The sequence below is a fragment of the Fusarium oxysporum genome, chromosome 9, assembly GCF_000149955.1.
Source record: "Fusarium oxysporum f. sp. lycopersici 4287 chromosome 9, whole genome shotgun sequence".
In the NCBI taxonomy this organism is placed as follows: domain Eukaryota; kingdom Fungi; phylum Ascomycota; class Sordariomycetes; order Hypocreales; family Nectriaceae; genus Fusarium; species Fusarium oxysporum.
The window spans coordinates 2,356,432-2,380,748 of NC_030994.1; the positions used below are offsets into that span (position 1 = coordinate 2,356,432).

General features: G+C 49.8%; 11 protein-coding genes across 16 annotated transcripts; 6 read left to right on the forward strand and 5 right to left on the reverse strand.

Annotated features, from left to right (window-relative positions):
• Positions 1 to 129: 129 nt before the first annotated feature.
• On the reverse strand, positions 130 to 2,398 carry FOXG_12754 (uncharacterized protein). The gene is made up of 5 exons (XM_018392608.1): positions 1,831 to 2,398; positions 1,744 to 1,771; positions 1,174 to 1,678; positions 743 to 1,119; positions 130 to 692 (listed from the first exon to the last, which is right to left on the reverse strand). Exons 1-5 carry the CDS (start codon positions 1,986 to 1,988, stop codon positions 498 to 500), a joined length of 1,263 nt encoding a protein of 420 aa, XP_018251165.1. The 5' UTR covers positions 1,989 to 2,398; the 3' UTR covers positions 130 to 497.
• Positions 2,399 to 2,434: 36 nt separating this feature from the next.
• FOXG_12755 (uncharacterized protein) lies at positions 2,435 to 3,348 on the reverse strand. Its single transcript, XM_018392609.1, has 4 exons — positions 3,156 to 3,348; positions 3,066 to 3,097; positions 2,927 to 3,008; positions 2,435 to 2,874 (listed from the first exon to the last, which is right to left on the reverse strand). The coding sequence occupies exons 1-4, from the start codon at positions 3,249 to 3,251 to the stop codon at positions 2,848 to 2,850; spliced, it is 237 nt and encodes a 78-aa protein (XP_018251166.1). The 5' UTR covers positions 3,252 to 3,348; the 3' UTR covers positions 2,435 to 2,847.
• A 220-nt stretch (positions 3,349 to 3,568) lies between these two features.
• On the forward strand, positions 3,569 to 4,177 carry FOXG_12756 (prefoldin subunit 4; the record flags this gene model as incomplete). The annotated part of the gene is made up of 4 exons (XM_018392610.1): positions 3,569 to 3,595; positions 3,649 to 3,777; positions 3,855 to 3,922; positions 3,985 to 4,177. The coding sequence occupies 4 exons, from the start codon at positions 3,569 to 3,571 to the stop codon at positions 4,175 to 4,177; spliced, it is 417 nt and encodes a 138-aa protein (XP_018251167.1).
• Positions 4,178 to 5,079: 902 nt separating this feature from the next.
• On the forward strand, positions 5,080 to 6,998 carry FOXG_12757 (uncharacterized protein; the record flags this gene model as incomplete). The annotated part of the gene is made up of 4 exons (XM_018392611.1): positions 5,080 to 5,128; positions 5,210 to 5,412; positions 5,486 to 5,899; positions 5,964 to 6,998. The coding sequence occupies 4 exons, from the start codon at positions 5,080 to 5,082 to the stop codon at positions 6,996 to 6,998; spliced, it is 1,701 nt and encodes a 566-aa protein (XP_018251168.1).
• An 80-nt stretch (positions 6,999 to 7,078) lies between these two features.
• Positions 7,079 to 11,308, reverse strand: FOXG_12758 (uncharacterized protein). The gene is made up of 2 exons (XM_018392612.1): positions 9,134 to 11,308; positions 7,079 to 9,085 (listed from the first exon to the last, which is right to left on the reverse strand). Exons 1-2 carry the CDS (start codon positions 10,536 to 10,538, stop codon positions 7,380 to 7,382), a joined length of 3,111 nt encoding a protein of 1,036 aa, XP_018251169.1. The 5' UTR covers positions 10,539 to 11,308; the 3' UTR covers positions 7,079 to 7,379.
• A 555-nt stretch (positions 11,309 to 11,863) lies between these two features.
• FOXG_12759 (5-methyltetrahydropteroyltriglutamate-homocysteine methyltransferase) lies at positions 11,864 to 15,150 on the forward strand. 2 transcript variants are annotated; one of them, XM_018392614.1, is made up of 4 exons: positions 11,864 to 12,095; positions 12,270 to 12,387; positions 12,443 to 12,600; positions 12,660 to 15,150. In XM_018392614.1, the coding sequence occupies exons 2-4, from the start codon at positions 12,315 to 12,317 to the stop codon at positions 14,727 to 14,729; spliced, it is 2,301 nt and encodes a 766-aa protein (XP_018251171.1). In that variant the 5' UTR covers positions 11,864 to 12,095; positions 12,270 to 12,314; the 3' UTR covers positions 14,730 to 15,150. The 2 variants fall into 2 exon arrangements, with proteins under 2 accessions (XP_018251171.1, XP_018251170.1); XM_018392613.1 differs by having other exon boundaries at positions 11,864 to 12,387.
• A 101-nt stretch (positions 15,151 to 15,251) lies between these two features.
• On the forward strand, positions 15,252 to 17,433 carry FOXG_12760 (uncharacterized protein; the record flags this gene model as incomplete). Of its 2 annotated transcripts, XM_018392616.1 has the most annotated exons (2): positions 15,331 to 15,474; positions 15,535 to 17,187. In XM_018392616.1, the coding sequence occupies 2 exons, from the start codon at positions 15,331 to 15,333 to the stop codon at positions 17,185 to 17,187; spliced, it is 1,797 nt and encodes a 598-aa protein (XP_018251173.1). The 2 variants fall into 2 exon arrangements, with proteins under 2 accessions (XP_018251172.1, XP_018251173.1); XM_018392615.1 differs by having other exon boundaries at positions 15,252 to 17,433.
• Positions 17,434 to 17,999: 566 nt separating this feature from the next.
• Positions 18,000 to 18,131, forward strand: FOXG_20773 (uncharacterized protein; the record flags this gene model as incomplete). The annotated part of the gene is made up of 1 exon (XM_018401082.1): positions 18,000 to 18,131. One exon carries the CDS (start codon positions 18,000 to 18,002, stop codon positions 18,129 to 18,131), a length of 132 nt encoding a protein of 43 aa, XP_018251174.1.
• On the reverse strand, positions 18,056 to 20,438 carry FOXG_12761 (uncharacterized protein). 3 transcript variants are annotated; one of them, XM_018392619.1, is made up of 5 exons: positions 20,272 to 20,393; positions 19,388 to 20,157; positions 18,923 to 19,327; positions 18,719 to 18,871; positions 18,129 to 18,668 (listed from the first exon to the last, which is right to left on the reverse strand). In XM_018392619.1, the coding sequence occupies exons 2-5, from the start codon at positions 19,755 to 19,757 to the stop codon at positions 18,451 to 18,453; spliced, it is 1,146 nt and encodes a 381-aa protein (XP_018251177.1). In that variant the 5' UTR covers positions 19,758 to 20,157; positions 20,272 to 20,393; the 3' UTR covers positions 18,129 to 18,450. The 3 variants fall into 3 exon arrangements, with proteins under 3 accessions (XP_018251175.1, XP_018251177.1, XP_018251176.1); XM_018392618.1 differs by having other exon boundaries at positions 18,130 to 18,668; positions 20,267 to 20,406; XM_018392617.1 differs by having other exon boundaries at positions 18,056 to 18,668; positions 19,388 to 20,438.
• Positions 20,439 to 20,446: 8 nt separating this feature from the next.
• On the reverse strand, positions 20,447 to 23,129 carry FOXG_12762 (uncharacterized protein). 2 transcript variants are annotated; one of them, XM_018392621.1, is made up of 3 exons: positions 22,102 to 23,129; positions 20,677 to 22,049; positions 20,447 to 20,619 (listed from the first exon to the last, which is right to left on the reverse strand). In XM_018392621.1, exons 1-2 carry the CDS (start codon positions 22,725 to 22,727, stop codon positions 21,599 to 21,601), a joined length of 1,077 nt encoding a protein of 358 aa, XP_018251179.1. In that variant the 5' UTR covers positions 22,728 to 23,129; the 3' UTR covers positions 20,447 to 20,619; positions 20,677 to 21,598. The 2 variants fall into 2 exon arrangements, with proteins under 2 accessions (XP_018251179.1, XP_018251178.1); XM_018392620.1 differs by having other exon boundaries at positions 20,447 to 22,049; positions 22,102 to 23,128.
• A 107-nt stretch (positions 23,130 to 23,236) lies between these two features.
• FOXG_20774 (uncharacterized protein) lies at positions 23,237 to 24,142 on the forward strand. The gene is made up of 2 exons (XM_018401083.1): positions 23,237 to 23,440; positions 23,504 to 24,142. Exon 2 carries the CDS (start codon positions 23,553 to 23,555, stop codon positions 23,697 to 23,699), a length of 147 nt encoding a protein of 48 aa, XP_018251180.1. The 5' UTR covers positions 23,237 to 23,440; positions 23,504 to 23,552; the 3' UTR covers positions 23,700 to 24,142.
• The last annotated feature ends 175 nt before the right edge of the window (positions 24,143 to 24,317 follow it).

Consider the following 24,317-nt stretch of genomic DNA (forward strand, 5'->3'; position numbering starts at 1 on the left):
CGGCACACTTTCGAGCTCTAGCTTCGGCCCTCAGCCTTGCCATGAGGCAACATAACATGTACAGCATCATATAATGAGACGATACTCTTGACGTAATATGTAGTCCCGATCTTCATGGTAGTCTTTGAACCATACTATAACTCAATGGCTCAGTTTACAATCTTCACATGACTTTGAATCATGTGTCACACATCAAACACATTTGGCGGGTATCCATTCACATTATTTACCTACTGCCCAATCCCCGGAAGGCCTATTTTGTTACAAAGGTATAGAGAACTCCAACCGAAACCGTGGCCAGATGTATATCCGAGTCCCAAAATCATCAAAACCCCAAAATGCAAAGTCCTCAAGTCCACCGTCCGTCCCCTGGCTATTCGCCCTAGATAGAAGTCTTGACTTGTAAACGCCGTCATCTCATGGTGTACATTTGCCTCCGGGAGATAAAAGGAGATTCGTAAGTTTGTGTGTTTACCGCATGCCATGTTTCGAGGTACTTAAGCCTCATCGCCGCGTCGTCCGCCTCGACCAGCACCACCACGACCGCGGCCGCGGCCACGACCATCACCGCGGAATCCACCTCGACCACGGTGCTCACCTCGTCCGCGACCTCGGTGGTTGCCACCTTCGTTACGGGGACCCTTTCGCTGCACCTGGTGGAATCCGTCGTTGGGATCAGCAGGGGCAGTGGTCTGATTTATTAGCATCTGATCGTATAATATGGAGTAAACAATCGACTTACCTCCGGGTGGTCATCAGCCCAAGAGTGGGTGTTGGCAACGCGAGTGGGAGCAGCAGCATCGGCCTCAACAGCCTCGGCAGGCTTCACATCGACCCACTCCTGCGAAGCGGACAGATCGTTACTCGTGTCCCAATGGCTTTCGGCGACAGCATTAGCAGCGTCATCAGCAACACTGGCGTTGGCCAAGCCGTTGGAGGTGGAAGAAGGCTCAGTGACAACGGGAGCGGCGGTGTCGCCAGCCTCAATCTCGGTAGCGGCAGCGTGCGCAATAGTGGGATCGGTAGCAACTTCCTTAACGTGCTCAGCGTCACCCTCAGCAGGCTGGGGCTCGTCAAAGTGAGTCTTGTACTCTTGAGCGAGGGCCTTGACCTTGGAGACTAAGTATTGTTAGAAGAGACAAGTCTGAAATTAGGCTGGATGGGGATACTCACAAGAGGTCTGTAGTTGCTCGCCAGGTACGCTGAAAATCTGATCCTCAGAGCCATTGACAAGCTTCAGCATAGACTGGACAGCGTTCTCGTCACCAGAGTAGATGGCAAGAAGCACACCCTCGATAGCTTGGCTCTCATCAGAGTCGGGGTCCTGAGCTTCCTCGCGGCGGTAGGCAGCAAGTCGCAAGAATTGTGAGAGGACGAGGAGGTTGTCATGGAGAGCCTTGGTAGACTCAGCCTTGGCCTCTGCAACAGCATCGGCCTTGGCCTTCTCCAAGTTCTTCTCCCATTCTGCCTTGTCACTGGCGGCACGTGTGCGGTACTGCTCGTCAACCTTTTGGTATTGCACAAGCTGTTCCTCGTATTGCGCTAGCTGGGCTTGCAGAGCGGGCTTCTTGAGGATCTGGGCCTTCTGGTCGTTGTTGATGATTCGAGACTCGACCAATTCATCAAGGGACTTGCCGGGGTTCTGGCTCAGGAGGGAGTCGGTCTTGGAAGCGTTGGTCTAACGGCAAAGTCAGTATGACGATGATCGACAGTTGGGCTGCAACAAGGCAAAAAGGCACGTACGATCTTCTTGTTGACATTTCGGATGTTCCTTTGTAGCCGTTAGCACTCTACCGTCTTTGCATATTAACTCAAACTCCAAAAACGTACTTTTGGATCTCCTTGATGTATGGGCTCTCGAAGCTGTCATCGCTGTTCTTATCGGCAGTGGCAGAGGCAACGCTGGGCGCAGGAGATTCGGTTCGCTCGAGGGCCTTGGCGGCCTTCTTCTTCGCGGACTTGGAAGGCTGAACAGCTTGAGCAGCCATCGCGGTAGGATGCAGAGATCGTGTGATTGTTGGTAGAGTTTGCGCGGAGACGTTACGGCACTGTCAACGATGTGTACAACAGGCTTACAGAGGCGATGGTTCGTTGAGTGTTTAAGTAATTGAAAACGCTAAATGCTAGAGATGCGTTTAGAATGTTTTGGAGGAGAGAGAAGAGTTGAGTTTGGGAGAAGCAGTTGGTGGAGAAGAGTAAGGTGAGGTAGCTGAGCTGGAGCAGGAGAAGGAGAAGTCCGAGTTGTGGTACAACGAAGCTTTGCCTTGCCTGTCTGTGCCCGCCAGTGCCAGTGCCAGTACCAACACTAACCTCAGAGTGCCCAGGCAACCCCCTGCATTGACACTGTCATTGTTTCTGGCCGAGAATACGGGGCTGCCTATTGCTCTATACAATTATGGTCTAAGATGGTTTCACATTATGATGAATTTTAGGCTGGGTACAGCATTTTCTTTATGAAGACTCATCCATTGTTTGTCCTAATCTATGTTGTTTGTACGGATAGAGACGGAGTGTTCTCTCGTTGGTCTGCATCATCGTCATGACAAGGAAAAGCCCCACCCAACCGTCGCATTCAGCTGAGGTTAAGTGGATGAGGTGGTCTCGTGCGCAAGCGCCATGTTCTTTCAACCTCGCGATGCCCTCCTCCCGGTCGCGGAATCCGTCAGGGGTTATCATACAGTGGCTCAATTCCCAAGCCTGTAATAGTTGCCGTGTATGTGATACTGCTGTATCATGTCGGATGTCGCGGCTATGCCTGTATGGCTCTCAATGGCGGTGCGGCTCTTGAGGATCTTAACACTGTAAGTTCGGTGGGGTTTTGTTGTTTGTCGCAATTATTCGTTTTCTTCAACCCTTGAATTTGGTCAAGGTATCCTAGACAGCACGGATCAGCAGATGCGGAGAGACGATGCTTCACACGACATACTCTCGTCACCTTCTTGACGCTCCTCGCAGAGAGACCTCGTTCGCCCGACTGTTTCGAATGGATCGCCGCTTCTTTGATAAGACTTTTGATTTAGTTAGCTTAGGTCGTCGCGGTATAGGAAGATTCGTCGAATTCGTACGTTTCCATGAATAGGACGTAGTCGAGGAAGATCTAAGACAAGTAAGTAAACATTAGCAGCATTTGCGACCATGAGAACGTCTAAACGCACAGTAACATCGGCATTCTTCTTTAAATTATGGTTTGAATGAGCCTTGATGATCTTCTTGACCGTCGCTTTGGGGTATGGTTTCTTTCCGAGCGCCATGGTTGAAGAGAAATGGTTGTTGTTTTGTTAGTTTGCAGTGTTGACAATGCGCGTTCTACCGCTGCTACTCTGACCTCACTGATCTAAACTTCGGGAATAAGCCAATCGGCAGCGCCCGAGATGCCTACAGTACGTACGTACCTTGAGCGCCACACCCTCAATTCGAAGAAGCCCCTGTCTCCCATTGAGGGGTGTACAGTGCCAGGTCGACGGCTGAGAATCCGCACTGTAACCCACCTTTGGATTGGGATTGATTGTGCTCAAGGCTCACAAGCTTGAGATCTGTACAATAGCGATAGCATCTTCAGTCTCCCACCATGGCTTCATTAGTACAACGTCGTATGGTAAGTCATCCATGACCACAAGTATGATCCTACTATTTCTGACAGCCCTCTAGCTTTCAAAGGCGGACGAGGAGGCAGCGGACGAGGTTGAGGTTCGACGTGAGGACCAGGACAAGATCAACAGATTCAGTCGCCTACACCAGCGAGAAATCCTTTTGGAGGAGGAACTGAGCACAAAAACCGTACGTCTACGAAATACAAGCATCGGAATGCCTCCAGAGCGTCTCTGAACACCGACTGATTCAATATTGCTATGTAGAAGGAAAAGGAAGAGCTCGACGATTTGTCCACCGAACTTGAACTCGCCGACGAGGACGAAAAGATCCAGTACGAAAGCGAAATACCCCTCAAAGCGAAAGCGAAAACACAGTAGACTGACTTCGACACAGATACAAGATTGGCGATGCATTTTTCCATGTCTCGGTAGAGCAGGCTCAGGAGATGCTGGAGCAGGCAACAGAGAAGCTCGAGGAAGAGTCAACATCTTTGGAGGAGAAGCTATCATCTATCCGCGAGGAGATGACCAAGCTCAAGGTCGAGCTATATGCCAGATTCGGAAAGCAGATCAACCTAGAGACTTGAACAAAGAAAGTCGAAGCCTGATACCCCCTCCAAAGAAACCAAAAAAGCCACACCGATTCAGCCGGAAGAATTCTTATCCAGTCTCCCGTGAATGCAGCAATTCTTCTGCACATAGCAACGTTTGCGGGCAACCTTATTTGTCATCCCATTGGGGGTCGCCGGTCACGCACTCCGGTATCGAGAGCCGGGTCAGCAACTTGCATGTCTATGGAAGAGCTCACCTCCTTAGTCTTGTGTCCGGTGGCTATTCCCGGTTTATCGGTCACCAAGAACCACTTCGATCAACCCCAACTTTGATGACCAAACAACACCGATTCGCTCGCTCTTTGAGTTGATTGAAGCTAATGCGGGACCAACCCTCCAGACTATCGAGAATTGAGCTGTAGTACCCTGGGAACTGCTCCGGGGAACGATAACAAAGGTTCTCATGACGCCCTACGACCTCCCCTCACCTACGGAAGAGGCTCCCACAGATACTGTAGCTCCTCAAGCTCCCACACCCGCCGCCTCCATCATCGGCGCCGCGAATCCCACCTTTTACCCACGAGTGCCCCATATTTGAGTCCCGGCTCCGGATCTCCTGTTGTGGTAGTTATGGGGACTTGCCACACAGATGCCTCCATGCATTGGATTACGCCTTACAGTAGCAACCCAAATGAGATCAGGAAGAGGGAGGGCGTAGCCACTTAGCCAATGGATATGCAAACCCCCGTATCGGCCATTTTTGAAGTGTCATGGGGAAGAAGAGTGCATGCAGAACCTATCCACTTCGTGTGTTTGTCCGTATTGTTCATTCTTTTCTTTTCAACATCATATGAATGTAGCTGCTACTGCTGTTTTACTCTTCCAATTGATTGTTTTCTCATGTGAATAGCTTCAGTATCTCCATTCACCAAGAAACCATGGCTGCAAGTGAATCCAGTGAGACTACACGGGAACCGTCACCATACCGTAAGTCGTTGCTAATATTCTTCTTCTTCCCAAGACTAAACTATTGTATTCTGGAGTGAAGTCAAGCTCACAATTTGTTAGGTGGACGGAGGAGAAGTAGCTCATTCTCAGATCATATACATCATCTCGACGAAATCGAAGCTCAATCTCGGTATGAAGAAGAGGCAGCGGACCGAGGTCTTGGCGCCCTTCACAACATCCGTTCTCGGACCCGGAGCCGCACAAATGAAGTCCTCGTCACTTGGGAAGTTGACGATCCTGAGAACCCAGTAAATTGGTCAGATGTATGTCCTTCATCCTGCTTTTTTTTTTTTTTTTCAGCAGAATGGCTTTATTAATTGTAGAGACCTATAACAGACAAAAAAGAAAATAGTTGTACTATGTACATCCGTTCTCGTCATCAACTCTACCATGGGTTCTGCCCTTCCAAGTATGGCCATTCCTGATATAACCAAAGACTTTGGCATCAATTCAGAAGAACAGAGTGTCTTGCCCATTTCTGTTTACCTCATCGGCTATGTACTAGGCCCGGTTGTTTGGGGTCCTCTCAGCGAACATTATGGACGGAGGGATCTAAGTCTAGTCACTTTTTGTCTCTTCACCATCTTCACTATGGCTTGTGCTCTGGCTCCGACTTGGCCTGCTCTGTTGGTCTTCCGCTTCTTCTGTGGAGCTTTTGCTAGCTCACCTATTGCCATCGTGGCTGGTATCCTGGCAGATGTGTATAATGATCCGCGGACAAGAGGCAGAGCCTTTGCCATTTTCATGGTGGTGAGTATATACTAATAATCTTCAAAAGTTTCTGCATGCATGGTATAAGCTGACCTGGCAATAGTGTACCACTGGTGGTCCCATCCTCTCTCCTATCCTATCTGGCTTCGCTGGCCCTAATATTGGTTGGCGCTGGGTCTTCTGGATTGCTCTCATCATCGCAGGCTTTACGCTCGTCCTCATCATCTTCCTCCCTGAGACATACGGCCCGATTCTCCTCTCACGCCGCGCTCGAAAACTCCGCAAGCAAGATCCTTCATCTCGTGCCATTGCCCCTCGAGATCTCGAGACAACAGACCTAAGACAGCTTCTCACTGTGGTTCTGACTCGCCCTCTTCGCATGATCATATCTGAGCCCATTGTGACAACCTCTTGCGCCTATCTCGCCCTTGTCTACTCCATATTTTACATGTCTTTCCAGGCATTCCCAATCATCTTCCAAGACGTCTATGGCCTTTCGCCAGGCGTTACTGGCCTCGCATATCTTCCAATATTTGGTGGTGCAGCTCTGACTCTTCCCATCTTCTGGACCTGGGATAACACACTTGCTCGTGCTACAGAGCGTAATGCCCCCTGGGTCCAACGTGAAGAGTATCGTCGTCTACCTCTAGCCTGTCTCGGTGGCCCCCTCTTTGTCGTCTCTCTCTTTTGGCTCGGCTGGTCTGCCCGTGCAGAGATTTCCTTCGCCGCCCCTATGCTTGCTGGTGCCTTGTTTGGGATGGGTTTCATGCTAATCTTCATGGCCATACTCAACTACCTCACAGATGCATATGAGATCTTTGCTGCCTCTGCGAATGCTGCGTCCTCTACAACACGCTCTCTCTTTGCTGTTGTGCTACCACTTGCCACAAACCCCATGTTCCGTCAACTCCACATCAATGGTGCATGCTCTCTTCTCGGTGGTCTCAGTGCCCTCATGTGTTTCATTCCGTTTGTTTTCATCTGGAAGGGTCCCAGCATCCGGTCTCGCTCAAAGTTCTGCATTGCGCTACGGGAGCGAAAGGAGGAAATGCAGCGGAAAGAGGAGGAGGCGAGAGCTAGAAAGGAGCGTTATGAGCTCAGAAGCGAAGAAAGAGAGAAGGAGAAGGAAGTCGTTTAATTATGGCACGGCTTCCTTCTTGTTGGTGCAACCTCTGGTCATCATTCCACCCGCGTTTGACCGGATTGCAGCATAACAGGGTACACGGGAAGGCTTGTGAAGTCGCACAAGAGTCTGCCAATGAGTCAAGACACCTGATCTATTGACAAGGGAGCAGAATAATAACACTCTAGTATTGGAGATAGTATACGCAAAGCTTGTTAACTTCAGCAGGCTAAAAAGACAGAATGAATAAAATTCCCTAGTTCGACCTTCGTTCACAAGTACATGGTGCTTGTCATGTCCTCCCCATCCTAGGATATCTAGCATTTTCACAAGTGTGCTTGCCGGCCAATATAGCCGTGGTAATAAATTTCGTTTCCTTTAAACAGACTGTTACAGTTAAGTCGAGCCCTTTTCGGGCGTAGAAAGTTGTGTGTGGGGCCCCACGTCTTTGATACTGGTCGAGGAGTTGCTCGGGGGAGCGTCCTTGATACTCTCGGGTACCGTTAGCTGTGTCTTCTGGTCTTTCACCTTATTTGATTCCGCTTCTGTGCCCGTCTTTGCTTCTCCGTCCATGGCATCATTCGAAAATCGACTCCTCGGCGTGACAAATACATCTGTTGCGACAATGCTCTCTCTGGCCACGCTTGGTGTAAGAGGGACTGTTGGGTACTCGGCGACTTCAGCAGCGTCGTCATGTTTCGAGTGTTGTTGACCAATCGCTTCGTGCATTAAAGCAACTACTCTATCACCCAAGCTTCTGGAAGACTGTGGCTTCGACATCTCCCTGTCCGGGACATGCAGGTGAGGCTCCCCCTTCATGTTACGGATCTCTCTCCCCAGTGCTTGAAGCTCGGTATATCCAGATTCGGAAGGGCGAATCCCCATTTCGGGATATTCCATACAAGCTGAACTTAAGGCAGCATGTCTTCTGAAATGATCTTGACTGACACGATGTCTAATACCTTTGGATGGGATAATCCGTCCCATCTTTGACTTGACCAGCTCACCAAATTTGGTCGAAAAAGACCGTGGCAGAGTACGTGCACGCTGCTTTGCCTCATCAAGGGGCGCATCTGTGGCCCATCTAGTCTGACCTTCAGACGTCATATGCTTGACCGCAAAATCTCTGGGATGCACTCTGTCTCTATCTGTGGCGTTCTTGTTCCTCTTCTCTCTATTGTGGGACGGGAATCTGGACCAAGACTTCGGAGGCCCCGCGAGTCGTGCTAACCTCATATCTCCTGCTGATTCCCCTATCCTAGGTCGCATTGTGGCAACCCAGCGCTCAATGAGCCACTTTGAGTTCCCTGGCGAGGACAGCTCATCCGTTGTGGGAGTCAGTTGAGAGACCTCTCGTCTCGTATCCGAGACACTGCTGGTGCTATTTCTAGCTGCTCCTAGGTCATTTATTGACCTGTTGGAGGACTGACTTCTCTGGCTCGGCTTTGTTGTGCTTAAATGAATACTGCTGCTGTGTCTTCTCTCAACTTCAAGTCTGATGGCCCGTTGCCACAGGTCTGTCGCGCTCTCTCGGCGCTTTAATCCTGGCTTGTGATACTCCTCGGTTGGCAGCCGACTCATGTGAGGTCGAATGCTCAAGTTAGAACGACCCTTTGACCTGTCACTCGCTTCTCTTTCGTGCCCTCCCAATCTTTCCACAGGGTCGAGCAGGTAATTTTGCCCTTTGGGTGGCGCAGAAGAGCCCTCTTTGTGTCGGAGGTCAATGCTATCAGATTTCGCCCTCAGGTGGCTCGGAATTGCCAGCTGGATTTTGCTTCTAAAGGATTTGTGGACAGTTGGTGGCAGCGAAGATTCGGAGAACTCCTCACGGAAACGTGTAACCACTCTTTTCTCCGGTTTCTTCAGTGCTAATGCTTCACTGAAACGTCGCCTAATGGACCCGAGCTCAGCCTCACGTTGCAGGAAGCTGGCAGATTCTGATTGAGCTAAGGAGGTCGTGTCCTGTGGAGCCTTCACTGGAAATTCAGCATTGTGGATGTTTCCATAAGACTGAGACCTTATCTGGGGCACGTCGGTATTTACACTCTTGGAGTTGTGGTCATTGGCATTATCCTGGTCTTGGGAAGAAGTATGGCTTCGCCCTTTTCACCATGTTAGTCATTGAAAAGTGGTGGTTAGAAATCACTTACATTTGAACGGAGATAGCTCCATGCTATCCAGGTCCTTGGGGTCAAGTTTATAAAGATTCTGCTGAGATCGCATTGGACTAGGCTGTGACTTTGATGGGTCACTTGAAGACGTGTGGTCGGTAAATGAATTGAGAAGGGCTGTTACAGCAGGGCCCCATGGCAACTCTCCAGATAAGCTTGATATTTCGTAGCGATCATTCTTTGAATTGAAATTGGACCGAGAGTATGTTTCTACCGTGTTGGGTATGTCAATGATGGTTGGTGCATGGGGTATATTTGAATTTCCATTTGCTGGTGTCTCTCGAGGCTCTCGGGCGTGATCCCCCTCCGCCCGTTTCAGTGAAGAAGTATTGTAATCAGTTGGCTTAGTATCTTCAGTTGGTTCTAGTCCATCTTCTTCGTCAAGGAAAAGGGTTGAATTGTCTCTTGAGCGGAGACCCTGGGCTATGAGCCATACGCCAAGAGCAGAATGCCCATCTCCTGAAGAAGCATGACGGCTGTTGAAGCTGCTGTCTGGTCCCAGAATACGGTCGAGACGCCTAGTGCCGTTTGACAGCTGGAAAGATTTCTGAGAATGTGTGAAGTCACCGTCTTCGCTCGCTGAAACGTGCCTTTTGGGGTAAGAAGGAGAGGGCCTTGAATGCACGGCGTCTTGTCTCCAATCATCAGCGCCGTTAATTGACTCTGATTTCTGTGAAAATGTTCTTTGTGGCCTATTTTCACCTTGTTGAGAAACTCGACTGTCTTGATGCGTGTCCTGATCGACTTGATCCGAGTCGAGTTGAGTAGAATGTCCATTGCGAGAAGACTTGCTGACGCCGAATTCAATAGCATCTCGGGGTCCAGAATTAGGCAAGGTCACATCAACGGCTGAAGCCATACACCGGATATTGTTCGTGGGTTTACTCTCAATGTGATCATCCGACTCATCTGACTTGAGTTCATCCTGAATCCTTTGGTGCATGATGCGCTTCAATTCGGCTCTGCGTGCAATCTCCTCTTCACTGTTCCCAACAGAGACATGGAATGGGTGGTCTCTATTGTTGCTATGCGAGATGGTGCGAATGAGCTTATTGCGTACAGTATCAAACGCAGTGCTGGACTTCTTTGTTGGTTGTGCTCGATCTTGATCTGAATCTGAAACGTCGTCATCCACATGCTGACGTATGACAGAGCCGCTTTCGAAAGAACTATTTCGTACTGGTATTGCCCAAGCCGTGTCCGGCAAACCTATGAGGGACTGTCGATTCTTCTCACTGCGTTCTTGATGCTCTTCCTCAGTAGGGGGAGCCAGAACAGGAATCGGCTGGAGAGCTACATCGTTTGCGGTAGATTCCGAACTCTGCTTACTGCGTTTTGGGATCTTGCAACAACAAAGGAGTTTTGAGAGGTTGAAGGAAGGCATTAGTGAGGCTTTGGAGGATAGGGGTATTCTTCCAAGAAACGACCAAAAAGCAGTGAAGGGTCACCAAAAGAAAGAAGTCATGAGGGTCGTCCAAAATGAAGAGTGTTGATGAAACAGGAATGCCTCTTCCTGGAGAGTTCGAGTGGAAGCCTGGTAGCGTTTGGTTGAAGCCATCACGACTTCCACGTCTGTTCCTTCCTATCTGCCCACCTACACCTTGCTCATTGGAAGGTGCAATGCACTCACCACGAGGTCAGCCTGGAGAGTCAAAGTCACTTGATCCATGCTGCCACCTGTTGGAGAAGGAGACGACCTTTCATCATGCTGTTATGACTTTCTCAATCGACATTGTTACTGATTTGTGTTGTTTGAGCATCAGATCTCTCTTTATCAGAAACAACACACCTAACCTAGAGCTGCACCTTATTATTATCTTTCCTGTTATGAGTCGCGTAAGTAGGCAGTGTAGAACAAGTTTTATCGTAGAGCAATTAATCAGCTTTCTAGTGAATCCATCTTCTTGAAAATGTATGAAGTTTTCGGCACTCTCCTTGATGCACCTTGGCTTGTCATACGTAGTCCAAATCCTGTAAACTCCGAAAATTTCCGGTGTAAGCGCAATTCCTACAACATCACAACAACACAACGCTAAAGCACGTGGTCGGTCTCCAGTACGATAGGCCGTTGCAAACCATGAGTAGGTAGACACCGACACCGTTGAACGAAAAATTAGGACACGTCCTCCTGTTGGAGGCTACGAATGGTCGATCTTCTCAACAAAGTGGGTTGCAAAACGACGCCAAAGGCCGATCTGCGGCGAGGTAGAAATTGGCCTCAGCACTTCTTCCTGCTTCCTTTGCTCCATTGTAGCTCCCGAGAGAAGAGAAAATTGGTTGATGAGGTGATTGACATCCAAGCACGCAATTCGGGAGCCGAGCAAAGATTCATTGAGGCGTACTAGCCCCATTGTGCCCTGCGAGAACGGTGAATACCCCTGCCACAAGCTGCAGAGCTGCTGCAAACTGCCCCTCCATTAGCGCCCACCGACAGCCCGTGAGCCGTGGAAAGGGCCCTGAAAATCCACTCCGGCAACCGCCTCCTCCGATTAACCAACCACCTCATACCGTAGTAGGCTAGGTACGAATACGCGAGATTCGAGGTGGATGTTGTTAGAGGCTCCCGCCTGAGTTGTACAGTCCTGTAGCAGTGGCAGTGGCTAGAGTGGCCGTCAGTGGCAGGCAAGCTACTCCTACACTTATCGGTGAAGTGGGTAAACGAATGGTAAGATATCTCGAGTGCTCCGGCGCCAATCAGATCAGCGGCGTAGCTTTCCTCGACCACTTTTTTACCCCTCCCCCGCTTTCGGCCTGGCTTGGTTGGTCCCCTCTGATTTTTCGTCTGAGCAAGCTCAAAACATTCTTCTACTCTCGACTCCCAACTTTTCTTCTCTTCCTTTTTCCTTTCTTCTTCTTCATCTCACTCTTGCCCTTTGCTCTATCTCGAAAAGGATCTTTCAATTGATCCAATTTGGCACAGACAAGGGCTCTTAACCACTTTGTACGTGAAGCTCTTCACACTTCTTCCGCCTTTCTCAACTCCCCGCCAGCTCCCCTCCATCCAGTCCAGTCCAGCCCTGCTCGATTTCCTCCGCCCCTCTCCCCGCTGCTACCCCCGCCTGCACCGTGCTCTCAACCAAACATTCAAAATAAAAGACTAACTTGACAACAACAGTTATACCCAAAGTAAGAATCAGAAGCAGTTGAATCAACCGCCAAGATGGTTCAGTCCGCTATCCTCGGTTTCCCCCGTATGGGTGTTAACCGTGACCTGAAGAAGGCCACCGAAGCTTGTCAGTCTCCCGCAAAATCTCTGACTCGTGTCATCATCGACTAACCAAACTTTAGACTGGGGTGGAAAGATCTCTCAGTCCGACCTCCTCGCTGAGGCTAAGCGCCTCCGTCTTGCTCACTGGAAGATCCAGCAGGATGCCGGTGTTGACATCATCCCCAGCAACGACTTCGCCCTCTACGACCAGGTCCTCCACCAGATCCAGGACTTCGGTGTATGTATCTCCCTCACCTTCGAGTCATAGAACAACATTTGCTGACCCACAACCTTTAGGCTGTTCCCGAGCGATACACCAAGGATGGCCTTGACCCCATTGACCAGTACTTCGCCATGGGCCGTGGTCACCAGAAGGAGGGTGTCGATGTTCCCTCTCTGGAGATGGTCAAGTGGTTCGACTCCAACTACCACTACGTCAAGCCTACCCTCCAGGACAACCAGACCTTCAAGCTCACTGATAGCCCCAAGGCTGTTGCTGAGTTCAAGGAGGCTAAGGAGGCTGGTATCAACACCCGCCCCGTCCTCGTTGGTCCCGTTTCTTTCCTCCACCTCGGCAAGGCCGACCGTGGCCAGTCTGTCGAGCCCATCGACCTTCTTGAGAAGCTCCTCCCCGTCTATGAGCAGATCCTCACCCAGCTGAAGGAGGCTGGTGCCGAGACTGTCCAGATTGACGAGCCTGTCCTCGTCTTCGATCTTCCCCAGAAGACCAAGGCTGCCTTCAAGCCCGCCTATGAGAAGTTCGCCAGCCTTGGTGACAAGATCCCCAAGATTGTCTTCACCACCTACTTCGGTGACATCGTCCACAACCTTGACCTCCTCCCCAAGGACGTCTATGGTGTCCACATCGACCTTGTCCGCAACCCCGAGCAGCTCGAGAAGGTTCTCGGTGCTATCGGCCCTAACACCATCCTCTCTGCTGGTGTCGTCGACGGCCGCAACATCTGGAAGACCAACCTGAAGCGTGCTATCGAGACCGTTGAGACCGCTATCCAGAAGCTCGGCAAGGATCGTGTCATCGCTGCCACCTCCAGCTCTCTCCTCCACACCCCTCACACTCTTGCCAGCGAGAAGAAGCTTGACCCCGAGATTGCTGACTGGTTCTCTTTCGCTACCGAGAAGGCTTCTGAGATTGCTCTCATTGCCAAGGCCGTCACTGAGGGCCCTGCCTCCGTCCGCGAGCAGCTTGAGGCTAACGCCAAGTCCATCAAGGCTCGTGCCGACTCTCCCCGAACCAACGACCCTCAGGTCAAGGAGCGCCAGTCCAAGGTCACCCAGAAGGACTACGAGCGCAAGAGCGAGTTCACCACCCGTATCAGCCAGCAGCAGAAGAAGCTGAACCTTCCCCTCTTCCCCACTACCACTATCGGATCTTTCCCCCAGACCAAGGAGATCCGAGTTCAGCGAAACAAGTTCACCAAGGGTGAGATCACCGCTGAGGAGTACGACCGCTTCATTGAGAAGGAGATTGAAGAGAACATCAAGATCCAGGAGGAGCTTGACCTCGATGTCTTCGTTCACGGTGAGCCTGAGCGTAACGACATGGTTCAGTTCTTCGGTGAGCGATTCCAGGGTTATGCTTTCACCACACACGCCTGGGTTCAGTCCTATGGTTCTCGATGCGTCCGACCTCCCATCATCGTCGGTGACATCTCTCGACCTCAGCCCATGACCGTCAAGGAGTCCAAGTACGCCGTCTCGGTCTCCAAGAAGCCCATGAAGGGTATGCTTACTGGCCCCGTCACCTGCCTTCGATGGTCTTTCCCTCGTGACGACGTCCACCAGTCCGTCCAGGCTGAGCAGCTTGCCCTTGCCCTCCGTGACGAGGTCGTCGACCTTGAGAAGGCTGGTATCGACGTCATCCAGGTCGATGAGCCCGCTCTCCGTGAGGGTCTTCCCCTCCGCTCCGGTGAGGAGCGTGATGCCTACCTCAAGTGGGCCGTCCAGGCTTTCCGCCTCTCCACCGCCGGTGTTGAGGACGCCACTCAGATCCACTCTCACTTCTGTTACTCTGAGTTCCAGGACTTCTTCCACGCCATCGCTGCCCTCGATGCCGACGTTCTGTCCATTGAGAACAGCAAGTCTGATGCCAAGCTCCTCCGAGTCTTTGTCGACTCTGAGTACCCCCGCCACATCGGACCTGGTGTCTACGACATCCACTCTCCCCGTGTCCCCAGCGAGCAGGAGATCAAGGACCGCATCGAGGAGATGCTTCAGTTCCTTAAGCCCGAGCAGCTCTGGATCGACCCTGACTGTGGTCTCAAGACCCGTCAGTGGAAGGAGACCAAGGAGGCGCTTGCCAACATGGTTAACGCCGCCAAGTACTTCCGTGCCAAGTACGCCAAATAAATGCCAACCCATAATTGTATAAGAGGTTGATGACGGTGATGAAGGCGTATGAGGATTGTGTTAATAGCATTTTTGTGGAGGCTGTTCTTCAAAACAGCTACGATTTCAACATCGGCGTTTGGGACTGGCCTAAAAAAGGGACCAGATATGTTTGTGGTAAAATCCTAAAAGTTAACCTGTGGATTAGGATCTGGGTACGGCTGGTTTGGCGAGCATTCAACATTTGCATATACCCTCCCGATTGGGAGCAGATGAGGGTCTAAAATCAACAAATTGACCTATTTTTCATGATGATGATGAAACTTTTGTTCCTTCTCTATAATTGCTGTGAATGGTTATGATATGATAATGTCTCGTTAGTGGTTTAATGAGTAGTTGTAGGTATTATGTGAGTCTTTCCATGCCATGGTGTTTTGGTCTGATGTAGTTGAAATTTCTCACGTGCACACGCGTGGATGAGCTATCAAGCCCCACGTCACAACGCGCTTCTTTGTTATCCTTGTCTTTCAAGCGAAGATGTCAATTTATGCTTAACTTCTTCAACATTGAGGATTCATACTTCACATGTGACCTCTGACGCGATGCGCCACTACTTATCAGGATGCCTCCGATTGTAATACTTGATTCTGACGACGAAGATGAGGATGGCAGCTTTTCTCCGCCCCCAAATATACAGGCACCATTCTCATTTGGACCAGCCGGAATTGAAGCTCAGACTGAAGCTGCAAATGATTCTTCTGGAGGTGTAAGCCGTGCGACGACATCAACAAACGCGTCATTCTTTCAAAATATTTACAATGAGCAGAATGATGCAGCTCGTGGATATGTTCCAGAACCGACAGCCAGATCACATGATCAGGATCAACATTCAGTCTCAAGCTCTGAGATGACAACGCCAGCACCTTTCAAAAGAACGGTAACGGGGCTTATTGAACCCTCTTCAATGCCATCTGCAAGAGACCAAACAACAAAAAGAGGACAGACCAATGGAAACGGCCCAGATGAATGGACTCAGGCCTCAACACCAGGCAGAAGAAAGGCACCCATGGCTGTTATGGACGATATGTGGGATGTACCAAGTTCACCTGATGAGCGTCCTGTTAGGCCTAAGATAAAAGTCAAAGTCAAGAGTTCGAAGGCTCAGTCTGATTCCACCTCTGACTCTCGTCACACGCAAGAGTCGGACGAGCGAGGAAAGACTCCAAGCTCAAAGTCTGGGCGATCAGATGGTTCGCCTTCAGGCAAGAAGCGTAGAAGAGTCAGCCATCCAGAACCTTCTTTCCAAGGTTCCAACGAAGTGGACTTGGTTGCTATACCTTTCAGTTATGAAAATGAGGGAGAATACCATGAATCCCAGCCAGCACCAACACCCAGCATGCTCCCGCCAACATTACCAGTCAATCAAGACGATTCTTTTTTCATCACCACAAACCCGCTTACTGATGCCCAGAAGCTGGAGTACGAGAGTGTGCAATTGCCTTCTAGTGACAGCCAGAATCACCAACTCCCTCTGGTCCGTCAGTTCGAAATCAATCTTGCGTCAAGCGGAGATGCAACAAACATCAATACACCCAGAAGCCATGCTCATTATCTCATGAGTACCGCTCCTCCTCCGCCTTCAAGTGTGATGGATCCAAATAGAGCAGCAATCGGACAAGCCACTGGAAACAGGTGGGATTCGTCTCCTGACGTCATCTCCGCCATCGATTCGCCTCCCAAACAAAAAGCAACGAGACAACTAGAGCAAATACGGAATGGTGACTCACCCAAGCCTGCAAATGATGAGACGACGGATGAACAGCAACCAGAACAACCGGAGCTTCCAGCCATGCAAGAAGAAGCGTTTGATAATGATGAGCCTGACAAGGTAACAAAGACAAAGAAATCTAGGGGTCGGCCAAAGAAGAAGGCCATCGAAGAGCCCATAACAATGACAGAGGCACCTTCACCTCGACCAGAGGTTGTCACGCCTGTCACGAAACCCAAGAAGAAGCGTGGGAGGCCAAGAAAGCCAGATCAAACAGACACAAGGGACGAGAGTCCAAAGATTGATCCGTCAGCATCTACAAACGATGCGTCGCTATCTGAAGATGCTGTGCGGCCAGAGAAAAGGCCCAAGATAGACATCGATGAGTCCGAAAGCAAAGATGAGCTAGCAGATGAAAGCGAGATGGAACCCTCGCCGAAGAGCAAGAGTCGAGAAAGTTCTATTTTGAAGGAATCCGATCCAAACATCCTTGCCAAGTCTGTGTCTCGTTTGGACGATGACGCGGCGTCGAAAGCTTCAGATGCTGCAACAGAAGAGAAGGAGGAGAAGCCAGAGAAACGAGCAGTCACAAGCAGAAGCTCAACACCCTCCAAGGGATTGTCAGCAATCATCAACAAACCCGTCTATCGAGTTGGGTTGAGCAAAAAGTCGAGGATTGCGCCTTTGCTGAAGTGTTTGCGTAAGGAGTAAGGACTGTTGGCTTTTTGGGACTCAGCGAGGATGGTGGCTTGGTGATTGCATTTTTGGCGTTGCATGGCTTATTTCTGGTCTATGAACGACCTTGGCTTGCATTCGATATCCGTTGCTCAGGGAGGTGAACTTGTAGGCGGTGGGTCAAGATGCCCGCCTTGATTAAGCATGGCGTTCTGGTAATCATATTATGGACATCAGGGTAATAGTAGCTAGGACCATGATGATAGACTACTTGCTTCTGCTTACAATAGAATATATATCGAAAGCACGTTTACTGTTACCTTGTAGCCAACATAAACCAACAATCTGTGCATTCATTTGCGTTGCTTCTGTCATCAGCGAGGATGCTCTGTCTTCAATCCCTGAGTTCAAACAGAGCCCTTCTGTCATCTGCCTCCCATGCCGTTAGCCGGATGAATTGGTATCAAACATCAGCTCTTTATCTCTATCCAGTGAGCTAATTGTTGATCCAGCATAACATCTTTTGTTTGACTGCTATTGCTTGGTGTATGCCTGATCAAACCACAATTAGAGCAAACGGCTGACAGCATCACGACCAGAAAAAGCAATAAGAAGCGAGAACAAACAAACACGAAGATCAAACCAAGAATACTCATCAAACAGAGAGACAAAGAGGTTTCCTGGAAAAGTATAAATACCCCCCAGACTCTCCCACCTCTGGATATCCTTCCTTCTCATTAACGACAACTCCGCATACACACTCTACTCTGATCTACTCACAACTACTCTACACTCTACAACACATACACAAAACTTAATAAAACGCTCTACTCAATACACTATTCATCATGTCTGGCGTCGAGAAAACCATTATCCCCATGATCAAGGAGACTACGAAGCTTTCATATGTGCTCTGTATAAGGTCCATAGTGACTGGCCAGCAGGCTGAATGTCAGATGCTCAGCAGAACGTGGCAGTAGTGAGATGAAATGAGTAAATTTCTTATTCATGAGGACAACCAATTTTGGTGTTCCCGTTATCTTATGTCCTTTTCAGACTTCAGTCTTCTGTTTCGAGGTATTCATATCACCATCCACCCCTGAACAACTACCCAGATGTGATAGCTGAAGATAAATCACTAATTCCCAATAACGCCCATTCGTAATGCATGCATGCTTCTGCATTTGGTTCCCGGTTACCAACCATCCAAAATCGACATATACCTTTCCCAATAATCACTTGGCCACCTGATATTCCTGCTTATTCCACCAACACGCAATTGGGCAGATTCTGTTCAAGTTAATTCTCATCGTCCATTTGATGAATGTGCTTCTTGACAAACTCAAATGACGAGAAAAATATGGCGTTCACAACGCATGACCGGCTCATAGAAACTCCTAGGCCACGGTACATGTGACGCTTAAAGAATTCGATCTTTGGCGCAGGCTCGACCTTTTCCCCCTTGGAATAGAGTAACGAGTTTCGCTGGTAGATGCTCTTGGCTGAATCGATTGGGTCTGTCAATTGTGAGTAAAAGGAATTCACAATATGGTGCAGCTCAACTTACAGATCATCGCCCACGATACTAAACCACACATACCACCAGCAGCAACAACAGCCACTTTGTTACTGTTGGGATGATCGCCAGCCAATGTGTTTCCAATTTGTTTCCCACTTTCATACACCATAAAATAGATAGCAGTGCCTAATGTGTCACGAACTGCAAATTGTTAGCCAGTGCAGAAACCGCATCATTCGAGTGGCCACTCACGAAGATGAAGCTTCAGGCCAGTATACAGACCAAAAACACCCCGATGTTTTATGATGTTCGCCATTGTCCGCAACGTGCCCTTATTTTGGTAGCTAGCTGCCACAGCGTGACTACCTTTATTGGTCGAACCGCGTTCAGCAAGCAGTACAGAGACCTGCGCACTGAGCTTAGTGAGCTCGAAAGGGCAGGCGAGAAAAGTTATACAAGAGCCAGCGGTCGCACCAGCAGCGCCAAAGCATGCGACCGAGTAGAGATTCGGATATGTGCCAGGACGATTAACATGGCCAATGATATCAAAGCCGAAGTTGCGCTTGACCCAAGCTGAATAAGAGTATTTGGCACGTTGGTAGATCGAAAAGGAGACGGTGCGGACAAGCGTTATACTTGCCATCGGTGCTGTGACGCCTGCAATGTCGGGTTAGTCAATTGCGAACGACTACACCCTGTCAATTGGCTGCAACATACCTCGAAAGAAGCCGCCAAGCTTCTCAGCATGATATGTCTTGCGAACACAGTCGAGGAATCCATTGTAGTGGTAGGTTTGCATGCGCGTCTTGACGCTGTCGAGTGGGAAAGCGGCGAGGGTAGAGAATACGCTGGAAGAGCTGGCTGCGATTTCGGTTCGGTATCGTTTAACGAAACGGTTGGAAGGGCTATTTTTCGGTACTGCAGAGACGGCGGCACCCGTTGCAGTCAAAGCCGTGGTCTCGCCATCGCGTCGCCCTCCAGCGCCTAGAGGCATGCTGATGGCAGAAGTTGTTGCTGGAGATAGTGACGACAATTGCGATTGATGGCCTGTAACATCTTGGTGGGCCAATTTAGCTCCAGTGGTCATTGCTTCCTCCCGCTCTCCGGGATAGAGAGCGAATGGACCTCAAACCGGAGCACCGACGAGAGGATACGGGCGTGCGCAGCCCAAGAGGTAGAATATAGATGTAGTCGAGGTATAGCTTTATTTAGAGGCGCGGTCGAAACACGGCCTATCGAGAGCAGCCGTAGGGTCCATTCAGACGTGAGGCACCGGAGAGTCGAGTACAGGTACAGAGACGTTTGAATGGAAAAAGATGATCGGGTGGGTTTAGAGGACCCAGATCGGGGGTCGGGAGCGGAGCGGCGTCGGGATATCGGTGGTGTGCGGCTCTTCACTTATGTCTCTGCACGGGCTCGGGCGTCCGGGTGCCCTCGGCAGAGGACGGCGACGACAACGGAAGCGACGATGCTGATGGTTGCAGTTCCTTTACACAGAAGATCAATTAATGGGAAAAGATAAGAAGAGGAGAGTTGGAGGATTAAGGTCGGAGGCCAAAGGTGGAGATTGATCTTGTATGGGCAGCAGGTACTGACCTTACCTTATGGTACGAGTTAATTGGTAGGAAAGGTAAGGTAGATCTTGACGGAAAGGAAGTGGTAATGGAGGACGGCAGGCGCAGGCGCAGGCGGGGGGGGGACGGGTCATGCCTGCCTCCCGGACTTGCTACTTTTCTTCGGTGTCAAACTTCCAAACCAAACCAAACCAAACCAAACAGCCCCTCGGACGGGAAGGAACAGCCCACCCAAGTTTCAAGGTCGCGGGGTTTGACCGAGCAAACGCCAAAGACACAATCCAACCTCTTTCTTGGTTCCTGGCTCCCTCCCGATGAGACCTCTTCGAAGATCGTTTAGAGCTTCCGTGCCCTGTAATTGATCCCTCTCGTTCCCTGCGAGCTGCTGTGTCTCAGTGGGTGTATCATCTGCCGGCCGGGGGCGTTCATCACATGTTTTTGGGGAAATACTTGACTTTATACTACGACACCGACTTTCTTTCACCAAAGCTTCAATTTGATTCCTTGTCAATATTAAGACTCGAATACTCTCGTTATTAACTCCTCAGCCGAGATAACATCCGTCGGCCCATTTCCGCGGAGGCAATAACACAGCCAAAGTCTCAACGTCCAAATTATGACCCGATATCCCATGTCATTAAGCGGACTTCAATGTCCGGGTAAGTTAGATTGTAACCGTTAGCTACCTTACTTAGCGTTCGCCCAATAACGACCACCGTAAATCCTCACCCCGCAATCATAGTGAGATGATTTGGGGTTGGACAACCGCGTTAACCTCAGTACGAAAGGACCTCTCTTTGGCCGCTCCATTGTTGTGCTTCACAAACGATCACCACCACCAGGACCTCAAAACTCCCAAGATCGACGCCTCTCGGTGCATTCAGCCGTTGAGACTTTTGGCTATCATGCATCATGCCTTAAAGAGTAGTTGACTCGGCAGGATAAAACCAACCATTACAACCACAATGATCGCGAATAAACCATGTATGGAAATGCACAGATCTAACGCATGAGCAAGCAATTTCTTGCGCGAATGCAGCTGTGGCTTAGAGTTTATACAAGTGTTGGTTGTCATCTTGACAGCTCGCACGCTGATATACTGGTACTGTAATTTATTCTACTCGGAGGACAGACGTCATCCTTCCTCTCATGAGGATTAGCAAGATGACGAGATCGCCATGGTAGACCTGCACACGTCTCTCACTCGTGGGGTCACTGATGTGAGGTCTGCAGCAGGGCTCGGCTTGCCTCTGGATGGTCTGTTCTCCGGCGAGCTCCAACTAGGAGAGCTTGACGAATCCCAGATCCAAGGTCTTCTAGACTACATATGCCACACGCCTGTGTCTCTGTTGACTCAAGATCCGGTTGCTGTCTCAGCTGGAGTATCCTCTGCCGGGGTTGCCTGGCCCGTGGTACCATTATTAGGAGTATCATAGCTTGACAGCAGACGCTCCTCTTCCTTCTTCGAACGGACAGCCTCTGTCTCTTCACGAAGCTTCTGCAGGTTCCAGACATCGTCATCGTCATCATCATCGTCGGAATCATCCTCATCTCTCCACTTGCCACTCTCGAACAGAGCACGGCCAGTGTTCTCCTTGGCCTTGCGGGCTTGCTCCTCGGCTGCCTTCTTGTCGAGGCGATCCTTCTTCCACTTCGCGAAAGTCTCGGGAGTGACTGGCGTAAGAGTACCGGTCAGTTTGTGTCGCTCAGACTCCAAGAAGTCCTCGAGTGTGAGGGTCTTGAGTGGTGACTTGTCCATAAGCGCCTTTTCTGCTGCTCTTTGCTCCTTGGTCTTCAGGACGAATCTAAGTTGATGTTAGTGTAACTGCCAAAATATTTTGATGAAAGAAGCCATACCCAGGTGGCAGCGCATGCTTATACTTGCACTTATCTCCTCCGTTAGGGCAAATCCAGAACCAACCATACTTGCCATCCTCAATGGCCTCGATGAAGTATTTGCACACTTTGTCGGTTGTGGTTTGCTGGTTGCCCTTCTTTGACAAAACGACACTTCGCAATTTGTCTTCGTCCCAGTCTGCTGAAGTTTCGGCCTTCTTGTTCTCCTCTTCGTCTCCTCTTGAATCGTTGTACAGGTTCTTCTTTTCTGTCTTACGCTCAACGGAAAGGTCGTGTGAAAACTTGCACTTCTTGCCCTTCTCACAGTTGCCTTTCTTGTAAAAGATACACACAACTGTCTTGGGATCAACGCCAAAAGGCACCTTCTGGACTTGCGCTGGTTTGTTCATCATAGCCTCCAGATCCCTCTTGGCTTCTTCGGCCGCCTTCTTCTCACGCTCACGAGCCTCCCTCTCGGCCTGTTTTTTCTTCTCCTCAGCTGAGCCACTGTTCTTGAGGTTCGCCTGCATGCGCGAGATTTCCCTCTGAGCAGCACCTCCCTTCTTGTTTTTCATACCGAAAGTTCGGTCCTCAACCGTCTTTGTGGCCTTCTTGGCCACGGGCTCCTTACCCTTCTTGGGAGGCATGATGGGCAGTTGGTGGCGGGGTAATCGTGGGTATCAAAAAGATATTCAATGGGATTCGGACGATCGTGAGGTCCGTCGCGGGTTTCTGTTGACGTATATGCCCACGATTTCGTGTTGGGAATGGCGAGAGGCTAAGCCACCAAATCTAGGTTGAAAAAAAAGACGAATGTCGAAGATTGCTGATAGTTGGTGGGCTGGGCTGCCTTGGTGTGGAGGATGAAGTCACAGCTAGTCACGTGTCTGCCGCCCAAGACTTTTCTTCGAGGGCAAGTGGCTCAACGTGTATAAGTGATTAATGATGTCTGTGTTGCCAGGCAAAGTATTATCGGTTATTCAATAGAAATCAAGTAATTTACTTTCTCTTCGTATCAATTGCGATAGGAACTAATTCTTGTCCGGGATGCGAAAACAGAACTGCGTACATAATGAAACAAAAAAGTTATTCTCACCTAGAAACTCACTCAGTCGCTCACAGTGGGGATAGTGAGTCGGGAAATCTTTCAACTGCGGGCCGCGCTAAGAACCCCAGCAAGAATACGTACCTGTCTCTGCAACGCGGACACTTTAGAGCTCCATCTGGCCAGTTGAAGCTCCATATCCAACATCTACAGATACAGCCTCGCGTCCATCCCGCAGCACTGTCACAGATCACTCAGAGCATTGACTCAATTCTGGTTTCTATTCAAACGACTCCCTTCTGAAATCAATAGCCGGTTTGTACCATCAACGCTTGAATGCTTGCGCACAGGACCAAGTGCTGATCGAGAATCATCTAGCTCCCCAAGCCTACGCAGCTTCCCGTCCATTTCCTTCATCACCGCAAACATGATCTCAGACGGCGATCTCTACCGACTAGCCATTTTCTTTGGCACTACGGCAATGATTCTCATTGTTCTCTACCACTTCCTCGAAGTCAACGCTGCGAAAGATCCGATTGAAGCCGGCAAGGAGGGAGCGTCAAAGTCACTATAATTGCACAGTATCACGATTACTGCGCATTGTAATTTTTTACGAGAAGGGAATATCCAGTTTGCAGCAAAGACTGCTCGGCGTTAAGGAGAACTCTTTGGACGAACGATTCCGCCTATTCGAAAAGCAGAGCTTGGGTTCCATACAACTAGACTAGGGGGGTTATTTAGATCTTTTGCTGGGAGGTTTTCAGCTATCTGCAATGCAATACTGAGAATCTTTTCCAAAAAAATTATCTCAGTCGACTTGAAGTGAAGGCAACTGGGATAGGAGACTTGATGGTACACGCCAACACCAGCCTATCACAGATCATATTTGCCTAGCATGAGCTATGCACGCATCCTTAGGCAGATTCTGCTAAGCAAAGAACAAACAACACATCTTTGTGGTCGTTTGTTTCCCTCCTTGGAATTGCGCTCGTTTGTATTTGTGATGGAACTCTGTCTTGTCTGTGCAAACTGTCCCTTTTGACGCATGTCCCTATTCGCATTGTAATTGGTGCCAGATGTTTACAGTGTGGCGGTGCGAGGCTTACTGCTACCAAAAGAGACTAGCTTTCGCATAGCGCCACATCCAGACCCGCGCGCATTGAGCTGATTAGGCAGTAGAGGGCAACAGAAG

Coding starts and splice junctions, on each gene's coding strand:
- FOXG_12754 (XM_018392608.1), bottom strand. CDS start 1,988: ATGGCTGCTCAAGCTGTTCAGCCTTCCAAGTCCGCGAAGAAGAAGGCC. Junction 1,679..1,743: donor GAAATGTCAACAAGAAGATC/GTACGTGCCTTT, acceptor CTTTGCCGTTAG/ACCAACGCTTCCAAGACCGA. Junction 1,120..1,173: donor CGAGCAACTACAGACCTCTT/GTGAGTATCCCC, acceptor AACAATACTTAG/TCTCCAAGGTCAAGGCCCTC.
- FOXG_12755 (XM_018392609.1), bottom strand. CDS start 3,251: ATGGCGCTCGGAAAGAAACCATACCCCAAAGCGACGGTCAAGAAGATC. Junction 3,098..3,155: donor AGAAGAATGCCGATGTTACT/GTGCGTTTAGAC, acceptor TACTTGTCTTAG/ATCTTCCTCGACTACGTCCT. Junction 2,875..2,926: donor GCGTCAAGAAGGTGACGAGA/GTATGTCGTGTG, acceptor CGTGCTGTCTAG/GATACCTTGACCAAATTCAA.
- FOXG_12758 (XM_018392612.1), bottom strand. CDS start 10,538: ATGCCTTCCTTCAACCTCTCAAAACTCCTTTGTTGTTGCAAGATCCCA. Junction 9,086..9,133: donor GGAGCTATCTCCGTTCAAAT/GTAAGTGATTTC, acceptor CATGGTGAAAAG/GGCGAAGCCATACTTCTTCC.
- FOXG_12759 (XM_018392613.1), top strand. CDS start 12,315: ATGGTTCAGTCCGCTATCCTCGGTTTCCCCCGTATGGGTGTTAACCGT. Junction 12,388..12,442: donor GAAGAAGGCCACCGAAGCTT/GTCAGTCTCCCG, acceptor ACCAAACTTTAG/ACTGGGGTGGAAAGATCTCT. Junction 12,601..12,659: donor ACCAGATCCAGGACTTCGGT/GTATGTATCTCC, acceptor CACAACCTTTAG/GCTGTTCCCGAGCGATACAC.
- FOXG_12761 (XM_018392617.1), bottom strand. CDS start 19,757: ATGACCACTGGAGCTAAATTGGCCCACCAAGATGTTACAGGCCATCAA. Junction 19,328..19,387: donor GCTTGGCGGCTTCTTTCGAG/GTATGTTGCAGC, acceptor CCGACATTGCAG/GCGTCACAGCACCGATGGCA. Junction 18,872..18,922: donor TGGCCTGAAGCTTCATCTTC/GTGAGTGGCCAC, acceptor AACAATTTGCAG/TTCGTGACACATTAGGCACT.
- FOXG_12762 (XM_018392621.1), bottom strand. CDS start 22,727: ATGCCTCCCAAGAAGGGTAAGGAGCCCGTGGCCAAGAAGGCCACAAAG. Junction 22,050..22,101: donor AAGCATGCGCTGCCACCTGG/GTATGGCTTCTT, acceptor ACATCAACTTAG/ATTCGTCCTGAAGACCAAGG.
- FOXG_20774 (XM_018401083.1), top strand. CDS start 23,553: ATGATCTCAGACGGCGATCTCTACCGACTAGCCATTTTCTTTGGCACT.